General features: G+C 46.2%; 1 protein-coding gene across 1 annotated transcript; it reads right to left on the bottom strand.

Annotated features, from left to right (window-relative positions):
- Nucleotides 1-3,438: 3,438 nt before the first annotated feature.
- Nucleotides 3,439-12,235, bottom strand: SFRP2 (secreted frizzled related protein 2). The gene is made up of 3 exons (XM_010968525.2): nt 10,922-12,235; nt 8,466-8,546; nt 3,439-4,598 (listed from the first exon to the last, which is right to left on the bottom strand). Exons 1-3 carry the CDS (start codon nt 11,418-11,420, stop codon nt 4,294-4,296), a joined length of 885 nt encoding a protein of 294 aa, XP_010966827.1. The 5' UTR covers nt 11,421-12,235; the 3' UTR covers nt 3,439-4,293.
- Between the last annotated feature and the right edge of the window lie 381 nt (nt 12,236-12,616).

Raw genomic sequence — 12,616 nt, 5'->3', positions numbered from 1 at the left:
AAAACAAAAAACCCCACAAACTTATTTTAAAATGTATAAGTAAGAATCTAGTGGTTTAATTTTCTTTTATGGTAACTATTCTAATGCTTTAAAAAAAAAATCAAAAATCAAAGATCAAATGCTTTCCCCCCTTTTCCTGTTTTGGGAACTCCTGCTTTATTGGCACCCTAAATACAATGTTTTGCCCATCATAGAATTAAGCCCTCCAGAACCCTCCTGTTACACTGCTGATGGGAATGTAGTTTGGTGCAGCCATTATGGAAAACAGTTTGAAGATTCTTCAAAAGACTAAAAATAGACTTACTGTGTGATCCAGCCATCCCACTCCAGGGCATGTATCTGGGGGGAACTCTAATTCAAAAAGATACATGCACCCCAGTGCTCCTAGCAGCACTATATACAATAGCCAAGAATGGAAGCAACCTAAATGTCCAACAACAGATGACTGGATAAAGAAGTTGTGGTATATATATGTAAGGGAATACTACTCAGCCATATAAAATAATAAAATGATGCATTTTGCAGCAACATGGGTGGACCTGGAGATGGTCATTCTAAGTGAAGTAAGCCAGAAAGAGAAAGAATAACTTATATCTAGAATCTAAAAAAAAAAAAAAAGAGAGAGAGAGACACACACACACACAAATGAACTTATTTACAAAACAGAAACAGACTCACAGACATAGAAAACAAACATGGTTTCCAGTGGGGAAAGGTGTTGGGAAGGGAGAAATTGGTGGTTCGAGCTGTGCAGATACTAATTGCAGATACTAACTACTATATATAAAAGAGGTAAACAACAAGTTTCTTCTGTATAGCACAGGGAACTATTCAATACCTTATCGTAACCTACAATGAAAAAGAATATGAAATAGAATCTACGCATGTATATGGATGATAGAAATATTATACTGTACCCCTGAAATTGACACAACATTGTAAACTGACTCTGCTTCAACAAAAATAAAGAAATAAATATGAAAAAAATTATCTTTTGATGAGAAAGTAGAGAATGAAGACTGGAGAGTGCTGTTAGATAAAATGGATCCTGTGAATTTCAGAGCACATAGACAGAACCTTTAAACAGTGGGTAACTTTGGGAAATATTGCCCCAAAAGTCTTATAAAATGTGTCCTTGTACCACAACTCATTTCTCAAGTTATTTAGGAAAGGGAAGAAGAATTACATGTGTAATAGATGTGTAGTTTTTGTATCTTTGAACTTTTCTTTTTAGGCTGATCTCCTATTTGGGGATATTTTAGCCATTTATTAACAGGTCATGAATCATCAGGAAAGCCAGAAATCCCATGTTTTCTGATTGCTTGCTTTTTTCCCCCAATAATGGATGAACATTCATGTTTTCATCTGCCTACCAAATAAATCTGATAGGTGAAAAATTCATCAAGAATACAGTTATGATTATCTCAAAAATAAATGAGCCATATATATACTTGAATCATTACGCATCTACCACAGTGCAGTGTCTCGCACATAGTAACGCAGACAATAATAGTTCTCAAATGACTGAAATCTAAAAGTTGAACCAAGTGAGTGTTTCTGACACTTTGTATGTGTTGTTGAGCTGGAGGACATAGCCGTATTTCCAATGTTTTTGTGCAGTGTACTTTTGTAACTTGCTTCATTTGCATTTTTGTCTTAACCCATGTTGCTGTTTGTTAAACAGTTTTTTTTTTTTTTACAGTGAACACTCAGGCCAGAAAAAAAAGAATACAGTTATGATTATTTCAAAAATAAATGAGTCATATATATATACTTGAATCATCATGCAAAAGAAAATAATAAAACAAAGTGAAAAATCAACCCCAAACCTACCCGCTCTGCCCTGGCATGTATCATTGGCTCATAGCTTTATCAAGGATGGGAACAAGGGGTGGATGGGGATGGAAGCTCCATAGAGAGGCATATATGGCAGGAGGCAGACACTAGAGTGTTACTTCTGCTACTTCCTCAAAACATGTCTGGCACTAACTACCTCTCCAGAGCTGGAGATCTCGCATCCCTTAATATGGGCAGGTGGCTTTTGCTTTGATTGGAGAGGGAGCATTCAGACAGATCAATTTCTTCCAAATTGTTTCTTTCCACGAGTTTTGGTTGTGTTGTACTTGCTTCCTATTTCTGATTCCTAAATCCTTGGTTTACTGTTTCTTTTGTCTTTTATCTTCTCTTTCTTTCTTTTTTTTTCCTTATCTAGGGTCTCTAGTTCCCTGTTTCAAATGTTTGAAATGAGTAATGGCCTTGGTATGTGAACATCCCTCTTCTGGTCCATGGGTGCCCTGTAGGAAGAGGGCTTTCCCATGTGTTTGTGGAATCATATGAGAAGCAGAGTTGAGAGGGGAATGAAAGGGGTCACTGAAATCCCAGAGCTCAGGCAGGCAGTGGGCTGTATTGACTTTTGGTTCCAGAAGACCTTGAGGGGCTGTAGAGAGATCATGGCTGTGTGTTCAGGAAACTTTCAAACGAAATCAACAAAATGCCACCAGGTATAGGCTTCACATGGACACCACTAAAATTTTCAGATTGATGGGGACACTGCGTTGCTCTCCCATATTACCTGTCCTGATATTTCATGCAGCTTCTCACCTGTCAATATGTAATTATCATCGTGGTTATTTATGTTCTTTCACTCTCTCATGTAATCGCCAAAAGAACAAGGACTAACTTCTGTGTCCCCAGCACTTAGACAGGGCCAGGCACCTAGCAGATGCCCAGTAAATGTTTGCTGAATAGATGAGTGCCACTCTGTTTCTACAACCCCTCGTGGACTGAATAGAAGACAGGATTTGTTGCCTGAAAGGCCTTGGTTTCAGCTCTGGCTCTGCCTCATATTAGCCACGCCACCTAACCCCTCTGAGCCTTACTTTACTCCTGTGTTTACTAGAGTTTCTCTGGAGGCTCCTAAAACAAAACAATGAAGCGTATGGATGGACATTTTATGGATGGATGCCCTTCTCCTCTCAATGCTGGTTATTTTCATCCTCCCCTTCCTATCCCCTGCTTCCCCATGGCTACTCTTCAAATCATGGCTCTCTTGATCGGAAGGTTAGAGTGTAAGTGGGGAAAGAATGAACATTTTTTACAACGGTGATTCCTTTTCATTATAAAAATCTGCAGAAATGAAAAAGCACAACCGTCGAGCTCGTGAACCTTAGGTTTTTAGACTAGTGTTGCCCCAGAGCTGCCGCTGGATTGCTGAGAAGGGACAAAAGCAGGAACGCCCTCTGCAGAGCCCTCAAATCTCCGCCTTCCTGCAGGCTCCGCAGGGGTAGGGTCTGTGTGAGATGTGAGGCACCAGGCGGAGCTGTCGGAGGGGGGAGACGCTTTCTGAATCACTTAGGAAACAGACACTTCAAACTGTGGGGAGGTGACAGCTCCCTTCCCAGTTCCTCCCACGAAGAAGACAAGACAGAAGACGAGGAGTTGGTAAAACAGGATGTCAAGTTTATATACAAGAATATATTGTTTATCTGAAATATTTACAGTGTTGGTTAAAGCAATATTTGTACAACTTTTTCAAGTCAACTACTATGTATATTACAGGGAAGCTACACTGGTTTAATTTGCAAAATTAAGGAAAAAGTGTTTTAAACAAAGCTTAAAGTACTCAGGTCAATGATAACATTTGTCTGCGTCGCCCTTTATTTGAAGAACTCATGCTACGGTGGTTAATGTGGTTTTTATAAATGGAAATACTCTACCTGGAATAGCGATACGTACTGCAGTTGTCAGTTCCCGACAGGGATGTAAAATGCCAAGTGAGCTGTTACAAGACGTAGGCGCTGAGTATCAGGCTGAAGCCGAAAGAGATGTTGAGATAACAGCCAGCTTTATCTCAACCGGGTTTTGGACCCACGACAGTTGGAACCACAGAGCAAAGCGGAGCTCTCTGCACGTTCCGGCAGCCTTGGAAAGTGAAAATCGGCTGACCCCAACCAAACCAACCAACAAAGTCAAACCCAAGGCCCAGCTGCACCTAGGCGAAGCTAGTTTTGACATGAGCTATTTTAAAACGTCGTAGAAATAGCCATGATTTTATTAGTTGGAATATTTCTACATGATTTGGGTGGGTTTTTTTCCTTTATGTGAAAACAGCTCTCCATTGCTGATGCCTCTGAGGGCCTTACAACTCAGGACATGCCGGGGGTGCAAACGTGCAAAGGGCAGGGGGGCAGCTCCGGGCTGGGGCCGGAGCTGCAGGGACTGTGCCTGGGAAACGAGCGCTGAGGTCCCGGAGGAGACAGGGTAGGGCGGGCGGAGCCGGGCTGCGCGGGGAACCTAGCACTGCAGCTTGCGGATGCTGCGGGAGATGCGCTTGAACTCTCTCTGCCCCTTCTGCCACCGCTTCACCGAGGTGATGACCAGCTCCCCGCCCAGTTTCTGTCCCATGACCAGATAGGGCGCGTTGATGTCGTTCATCTCCTCGCAGGTGCATTGCAAGCTGTCCTTGAGCCACAGCACCGATTTCTTCAGGTCCCTTTCGGACACACCGTTCAGCTTGTAGATGGTCTTGCTCTTGGTCTCCAGGATGATTTTGGTGTCTCTGTTGATGTAGGTGATCTCCTTCACTTTTATTTTCAGTGCTACGAAGACAAGAGGGGACAGAATTACAGTTATAATGAGGGAACACATCCTGCTGCATGTTTGTGGGACTCGGCTCCGGGCAGGGAAAACAGCCCACCGCCCCTGGGCTAATGAGACTGTCAGGGGCTGCAGGTAGGGGTTTGGGAGCCCAGGGCAGCAGGTGGCTCCGGTTCTAAAGCCTCAAAGGCTCTGCCAGGCACTTTGTTTCAAATCCGCCATCTTTTAAAGACTTTGCGGGACTCAACTGACTCTTTTTTCCCCCTTCGCCCTTGTGTTCCTGTGTTTGTATGCAGGCTGCATGTGGTTTGTGCTCTCCTCCACAAACGACTTCCCCTATTGGAAACTTCAGCATGAAAAAGAAATGCCTGACTCTAAGGTGAAACACAATCCTTCTGTGGCTGTAAACTTTAAACTCAATTTATATTGTCGGAGAGGTTTTTGGACAAACCTGTAAGAGAATTATATCACACAATCATTGTTTTCTAAAGAACAGACTACAGGGACGGAGCACTGATCTTACAGCTGCATTTGATTTGGTAAAGTAACTAGGAGGAAAAAATATCCAAGACTTTTTAAGAGCACAACATGTTTAGCTGTAAAAGTGTTTTTCTGAAGACCTCATCCTCAGATACTATCATTTGCCCGTCCAAGGCCAAGGCGTTTACAGCTCATATATGTCCTGTTTCCAAAAGGGGTATGTAGGCTCATTAGAATGCTAAGACCAAAAGTAAGTGGTTTACTATAAAAGACACATTTTATGGTCATGAACAGTATGCTTTGGGAAAGAAAACCCTCCAAACATACATGCTGGAATTAAATTTCAAGACTCCATGAAGGCAGGGAAAGGATCGAATTTTAAGGTTCGAAGGAATCATTCAATTAAAATCTCTTGTTGATATATGAAGTGCCTGAAAGCCAGAGAAGTTTAGTGACTCATAGGAGGTCACCAAGTTAGGTTGTGTCCTGGCTGAGTCTAGTTCTCAGAACTCTGCTCCCCAGATTTCCTCCACTAACTTCTGTGGTCTCTGAAGGCAGAGTATCAGATTTCTTGTCCTGGTTGGCGCATTAACACACGAAACTGTAATGTGTCCTAAGACCCTTGGTGACATTAACAGTTGTTCCCTATAGATGATATGCAGGTGTGACTTCCAGACGGATGGAGTTTAATGCATTGTTTAAATTAGTAACAGAGGAAGAGGGTTTTGTGTGGGTATCACTGCTCTGGGGATTTCTTTTTCTTTCTTTTTTTTTTTTTTCTATTTCAGAAAGAGAATCTGACTAAGCATGGCTTTTCCAGTCCAGTAGGCAATGACTGATGCTCAACCAGGTAAACCAAGGATGCTGTGACTTGGCCAGCCATTATTTTATCTGATACGCATCTGAGCTGCAGTACCGAGTTCTCAGAGTTTATCATGAGATAAGTCCCATGGAAATATCACATGTTCCTACAGCCTCTGCCTAAGGGCTGGGAATGGGGAAGATGTACGGTGGGAGAAGTGATTATAAGGCTACCTGGGAGCCTCGCCTATAGCCTGCGTGAGATTTCACCTGGTCAAACAAGACATTCTTGAGCTCCAGACATGAGAAAAATCACCCCTTTTAACCAGGGGGGAGGATTTCAGGAGAAGATGAGAATAGGGAGAATCAAAGCGCTCAGATAGCTTCCTGCGTGGGAAGATGTGAACGCGGATGCAAGATGCGGCAGGAGGCGGAGGTGATGATACTACCTGCTCCAACAGAAGGTTACCTACATAGGCTGGTAGTTCTGGGCTATTCTTTCTTTGCCAGTGCTTTTATCACTAGAATAAGGAGGTGTTCCACATGCTCCCTGTACTTCAGAAGCGCACGGAGGAAGGGTGTCACGCTTTTGTGGGTGATTCAAGTTAAATGCATCAGATTTCTACTTTTGTTCCTATTACCTTTTTAGGACTCCTCCAAAGTACAGAGGCGATGTGGGAAACTGCTTATACATCCTACGTGATGCACCCCCTCCAGTTTAGGTTTATTATCCCCTTTGGGACAAAATGAATGTGGAGAACACAAAGCTTGTGAGGTATCTGCATGTGTGATACCTTAAATGTAACGACTTCTACGTCGTTTTGAAAGGCTTTCTCCTCTAAGGAGAGACGGCATGAGGACACACACTCACACACTTTTTTTTTTTTTTTTGGCCCAGGTCATGATATAGCATCCTTAGGAAGGAGATCTTCTGTAAGGAAAGCCACAAAGCCAGTAGGTAGTGTATGTGTGTGAGTGTGTGTGTGTGTATGCGCGTGCCCTAATTTCAACTGTTTTGGAGCCCCATGATATAACCAACTTTTTCATGGAAGCCAGGAGAGAGATCTGTATTAAATCTACTGCAAAGCCCATAAGCTGCTTAAAGGAAATGATATTTTATATACATTTTACTAAAATTATATATATTGTTTTACCCTCAATAAAATCTTGTAGCATGGAAGCTAAGCACTGGGTTCAGAAAGGCTCTGGAGATTTGGGATTGCTGCTGCCAATGTTTCTGGCCCTTCCTTACTTTGAGAGCTGTATGTTTTTGAATGTAGACACATGAAACCCTATGATCCAGCTGTGGCTCTTGCTGAGGGGAAGGACTGGCTGGGACTTAGAGCTGCCTCCTTCCTTCTTCCCTTCCTCAGCAGGATGAAGCTTCCCCTACAGCAATGGCAATCCCGGACCAGCTAAGGTTAACCCAGGACACCTCCTGGCAGAGATCTGGGGTTGTAAGGATGGGAACGGGTTGTTCCCAGAGTTTTAGGGACCTGGCCAGGCCTGAGACCTCTGGGCTCGGAACCTGGAAGGCGAGTGGTTGCTCTCAGACTCTAGAACTTAGTCGAGAATGTGGAAATGCTCGTATAGATTAGAGTCTGTTAGTGTTTGATAGAACAGGGACCATCTCTGTTCACCAATAAGGTCAACCTTCTGCCTGAATAAACACTTTTAAAGGGCACCAACCTCTCAAACACACCAAAAAGTGCCTACTCTTGGAATGGGATGGAAACAAGAGAGTCGCAGGAGTCTGGGTGAAGTTCCTGGCCACCCCAACTCGGAATTTAATGCTGATCCTGTGTCTAGGTGGCCCCTCCCCTCGGAGGCCTGAGGATGGCAGATAAGGTGCTGCTAGAGCTCCGGGTGGACAGTCTCTAACCCTCTTTCTCTTATAGTACTGACTTATAATCCACAGAATTGGATCACATATCACACACATTATTTACTGTCCCCAAGCACCATGTCATCACAGCACCTTTCACGTATCTTGCCAAAAGTAAATTGCTAGCTTTATTTTTTCTTCTTTTTAAATGTAAGAACACTCTCCCCGCCAGATTACTAACCAGTACCTTGGATATATACACTGATGGTAGAACACAGAGAAGCAAAGCCTCATGAGTTATGAATAAAGTAAAAAGATTTCTGTTTGGCACTGTAGTAAATTTTTATTTTTGGTCAACTTAATGCCTGGAATCTGTTTGTCTGGGGTTAATATTTACATGTTTCCTTCCCTAGTACATATGTTAAGTGACTTAAAGAGAACACGGCCCAGGATTATGCTTGTTGGCAAGAAAAAGCCAAAGTGAAATGAAGAAAGTGCCATTGAAAATTCATAATTTGAACCATTCTCATTATCTGATTATTGCTGAACAGGAACAATGAATGTCACCTAAAAAGATACAACTCAGTGCAAGATAGTTACATAGGGAAGAAACTAGCAAGTTAGATGATTTTAGGAGAGATAAGCCGTGATGATATTTTTACCCTTTATTTAGTCACATCTTAATGAATTGTACCGTTAGGTTGTGCTGCGAAATAAAACTTCTGAATGTGAACTGTTTCGTTGGTGGTGGTGTGTTACTTACCAAAATCATTTTTACAAAGAGTTTCCATTATGTCGTTGTCATCCTCGTTTTTATTTTTGCAGGCGTCGCATACCTTTGGAGCTAGAAACGTGACAAATTAGTAAGTTTCCTTAAAGGGGAACAGCAGGTGGCATTTGTAAACAACTCACAGGGGCTCATCCAGGCAAGAGCAGCAACTGTCTTTCCTGTAAGACCCCAGCTTCCGTCTCCCTTACAAAAGAAGGAACACCCATTCCTAAGAAAGTCTCCCATGTCTCCCATTTTTTGATGGGCAAAGCTGCCCACTTGCTGTGCTTAATACATGATGAATCCCCAGGCAAAGGGCGCTGTGTAGCTACAGGTAACTGGGCCAGCCTGCAGCTTTGAGCTCTTCCTCCCAGTCTGGGGACAAAGTCAGTCTCTGCAAAAGTAGGTCCCAAAGCCTCTCAGAGGAGAAAGCTCTAAAAGGCCCTTGAGGGATTTTGGAAAACGAGCAGCCACAAACTCCGGCCAAAGGATCATCTTTCTCAGCTGCAGGCCACCAGGGCCGCCTGGCCTCGGCTGGGCTCTCAGCTGAGCTCTGTTTCTCGGGGGAGTCATTTCAAGGTATTTCCAACTCGGGGACACGGAGAGGTGGCTGGCGTAAGGATCACATCTGGGCTCTTTCCACCTGGAAGCACACCTCGCTAACCACTACAACCTGCTCTCACTGGTGCCATCACCTCGTGCTTTCTGCAAAGTTTGTGCTTGAGTTAAGCAGCCTTTCTTTCATTGTTAGCTTCCTCCCTGCTGCTGGTTCTTCTTGCCTCTCTTTGCCTGTTTCAGACTCTCAGAAATAAACAAAACAACAACAAAACCCAAACAAACAGAAAACTCAAAGCTTTTCCTGAAGCCAACGAAAGTTAATTGTCTCTGGGGTCTAACCGAACCTAGGAATGTGAGCAATTATCAGAGAGCCTGCTAAAGGCTCTTTCAGAAGAGTCTGATTTCTTGGGAAAAAGGAAAAGCAGAAAATATTCATTTTCTCCCATTTATAATGTAGTCAGGCTGTCTCTAACATTTAGGTGAAATTCGATTTTCCTTAATATGAAATTGAATTTTCACAGGAAAACAAACTATGTGACTCATTATAGAAGTTATTTATCAAATTAGAGAAAGTGCAGAGCGGATTTTGAAGAACATGAACTTTTATTTTTAAGGGGAAATGGCTTTTTGGAGAAATATAGTGTATCATGCTTGGTGCTGATCGTGAAAAATAAAAACAAAAGCAACACACATAAAACTGCCCTCAACTCCCCTCTCTCAAACAAAATGAAACTTTTCCAATTAGGAGCTCTAGGAATGTATATAAAATGTTACTAACCTGTATTGGTTGGTCTGTGGTATATGTTGGACAAATGTTTGAAATATGCCAAACATTTGCAATAAATTAGAAATCTAGCCAATAAGATGATTGCACACTCGCGGTGCCTGCCAGGAAAGATTGCTGAGTAACTTTGCATTTTCTTTAACTAATGATGGCTGTAGGAAAACAATTAGAGATTGAAAGGGAGATGCTGCTGGAGCCCTGAAGGGGATTAGGAAGCCCCCTTTCCATTGGGTGAGGGGGGGATGTAAATCAGTTCAGACACAATGTATATGTTTTCCTTTCAGGAAGAATATCAAGAGCCCATGAGGTTTTCATTGCTTTGATGGTTTTTGTGCAGGAACTCCCCCTCTGTTTTCTAAAACACTTGGGAAACTCTCTTTTGCACTATTTTCTCCAGTTAATTAAAACCACTCCTACGATAAAAGCTGATCAGTGATAGAAAAATGATTCCTGGAGATTCCCTTTGTGCCCTCTTTCTTGGGCACCTGAGCAGTTACATACAATCAAAGCGCAATTTTCAACACGCATGAGCCAGTCTGGATTTTTATTTTCAAAGCTGAAATCGGCAAAGAGCAGAGTGCCTTAAAACACCATCTGAGCATTTTGGCTATCCTGCCTGTAGGGAATGTTCCTGCGCCTAGAATCCTGCCCAGTGGTAAGAACGTGCTGCCTGAGACTCAGGCCAGGATGCTCTGGCCAGGGTGCTCACCGCCAACTCCTCCACGCAGGACTCTTTCCAGCACTCTCCGTTGTGGCCCCCATGCTAGCAGCTTTAAAAATAATTGTACATGTATCTACAAGGGAAAGACCTCTTTTAGTTCTACGTTTTCTCTGCCCCTCCCTTTTAAAAACTGTCCCTAAGAAAGAGCAACGGGTATAACTCGGGAAGAGAATAAGAGACTTGGGTGTGTGTTGCAGAGGGAGCAGGGTAATCTCAAATTTGTCACCAGATAACACACCAGGGCAAGGAGAGCGTCTGCCCCGCCCGGGACTGGCACCCCAGGCGGGAAAGCTTTGGGATGTGGGGCGGGCGGGGGCCGTGAGAACACCCCCGAAAAGCCTTAGCAGAGCTGGCCGGGGAGGGGCGAGGATAAGGAGGAGGGCTTACCTTCCTCGGTGGCCGGCAGGAGGTGATCGCTGCTAGCGAGGGGGATGCAGAGGTCGTTGTCCTGGGGGAAACGGTCGCACTCGAGCATGTCGGGCCAGGGGAAGCCGAAGGCGGACATGACTGGAGCGCAGCGGTCCTTCACCTGCACGCAGAGCGAGTGGCACGGCTGGATGGTTTCGTCCAGGTCATCGAGGCAGACGGGGGCGAAGAGCGAGCACAGGAACTTCTTGGTGTCCGGGTGGCACTGCTTCATGACCAGCGGGATCCAGGCGCCCGCCTGCTCCAGCACCTCCTTCATGGTCTCGTGGCCCAGCAGGTTGGGCAGCCGCATGTTCTGGTACTCTATGCCGTGGCACAGCTGCAGGTTGGCCGGGATGGGCTTGCAGTTGCTGCGCTTGTACGAGAAGTCGGACTGGCCGAAGAAGAGCCCGCGCGCGGAGCCCAGGCAGCAGTGCGAGGCGAGGACCAGCAGCAGCAGCGAGCCGGGGCCCTGCGGCATCGTGGGCGCGCGACCCCCGGGGGGCGGAGGGAGCCGAGCCGGGGAAGCACGAGGCGGCCGGGGCCCGAGCTCGTCCCGGACCCGCTCGCTGCGCTGGAAAGCGGGCGGCGGGACGGCGGGAGCGCCGAGACGCCGGGTGCGGGGAGGACGACGCGGGCGAGGCGCTCTGAGCTAGACTCCGCGCTACAAGCCCGCGCGCAGCTCCGGGGGGCTCCGACCCGGGGGAGCAGAGTGAGCCGCTGCTGGGGCCCAGCCAGAGTTTTCTTGGCCTTTTTTATGCAAATCCGGAGTTGGGGAGGGGAGCAAGGGAGGAGCCAGTGGAGAGTAATCCGAGGAGGGTTGGTCACTACTCTCTTGATCTGGTTTTGCGTTGAGAATGCCCCTCACGCACTCCCTGGAAAGAAATTCTGGCTGCGTCCTCCGGCCCCCCCTTCCCCCCGCCCCGCCGCCCCCGATGCTGCCGGGCTCGCGCTCTGGGACGCTGTAAACAACGAACAGACAAGCCTGGCAGCTGCTCCCCAACAACGAGCGGGCTGCGAGAGACAGGGGGACACGGGGGGCGCGATGAGCGGCCTTGTCGCCAGGTCCGGGAGGGAACGCGCTCCGCCCCCGGGAGGCCCGGGTCGGGGTTGGTTTGACTCCAGCCTTCAGTCTCTGCTTGGGCCCCGGGGCTGCGGGGCAGAACAGCGTTCCCGGGAGCCGCGAGCCAGCAGCCGGCCTGCTGGCTCTTTGTGCCCTTGGCTCGCGCCCGGGACCTGCCAGCCCGTGGCCGCCTCGGCGAGGTTGGATGGTTTCCTCTCGCATCCCCGGCCACAGTTCCCAGCCTTGTCCTTCCCGTACGGCGTGCTCCCGCCCGCTCTTTTAAAAATCAGAATGTCTACAAATAGAGTCGTATGAGTAAAACTTTTGCATGAAAAATGAACTATCAATCAAACGTTGCGGGTGTTATTCTGTTGGGTAAGTCTAGAAAATTATGCTATTGAGGAAATGCCTCTACGGAGTCTCGTAGTGTCACACAACTGCCCACCATTTCCCGGTTTGGGAGAAGAAACCTGCCTCCCTTCTTAAACGAATGGGATGGGATGACTCAGCGCTCGAAGGCATCACGGGCCCTAACACACTCTGGCCCTGGCGCCGGGCCTCTGGAGTGTGTACTCTCAGAGAGGGGCTGGTGCGGGGCACGAGGGGCTGGCAGA

Source organism: Camelus bactrianus, chromosome 2 (genome assembly GCF_048773025.1).
Source record: "Camelus bactrianus isolate YW-2024 breed Bactrian camel chromosome 2, ASM4877302v1, whole genome shotgun sequence".
Classification (NCBI taxonomy): domain Eukaryota; kingdom Metazoa; phylum Chordata; class Mammalia; order Artiodactyla; family Camelidae; genus Camelus; species Camelus bactrianus.
Note: the sequence above shows the minus strand (reverse complement) of the source record. Positions and strands in the feature narration are given on the sequence as shown.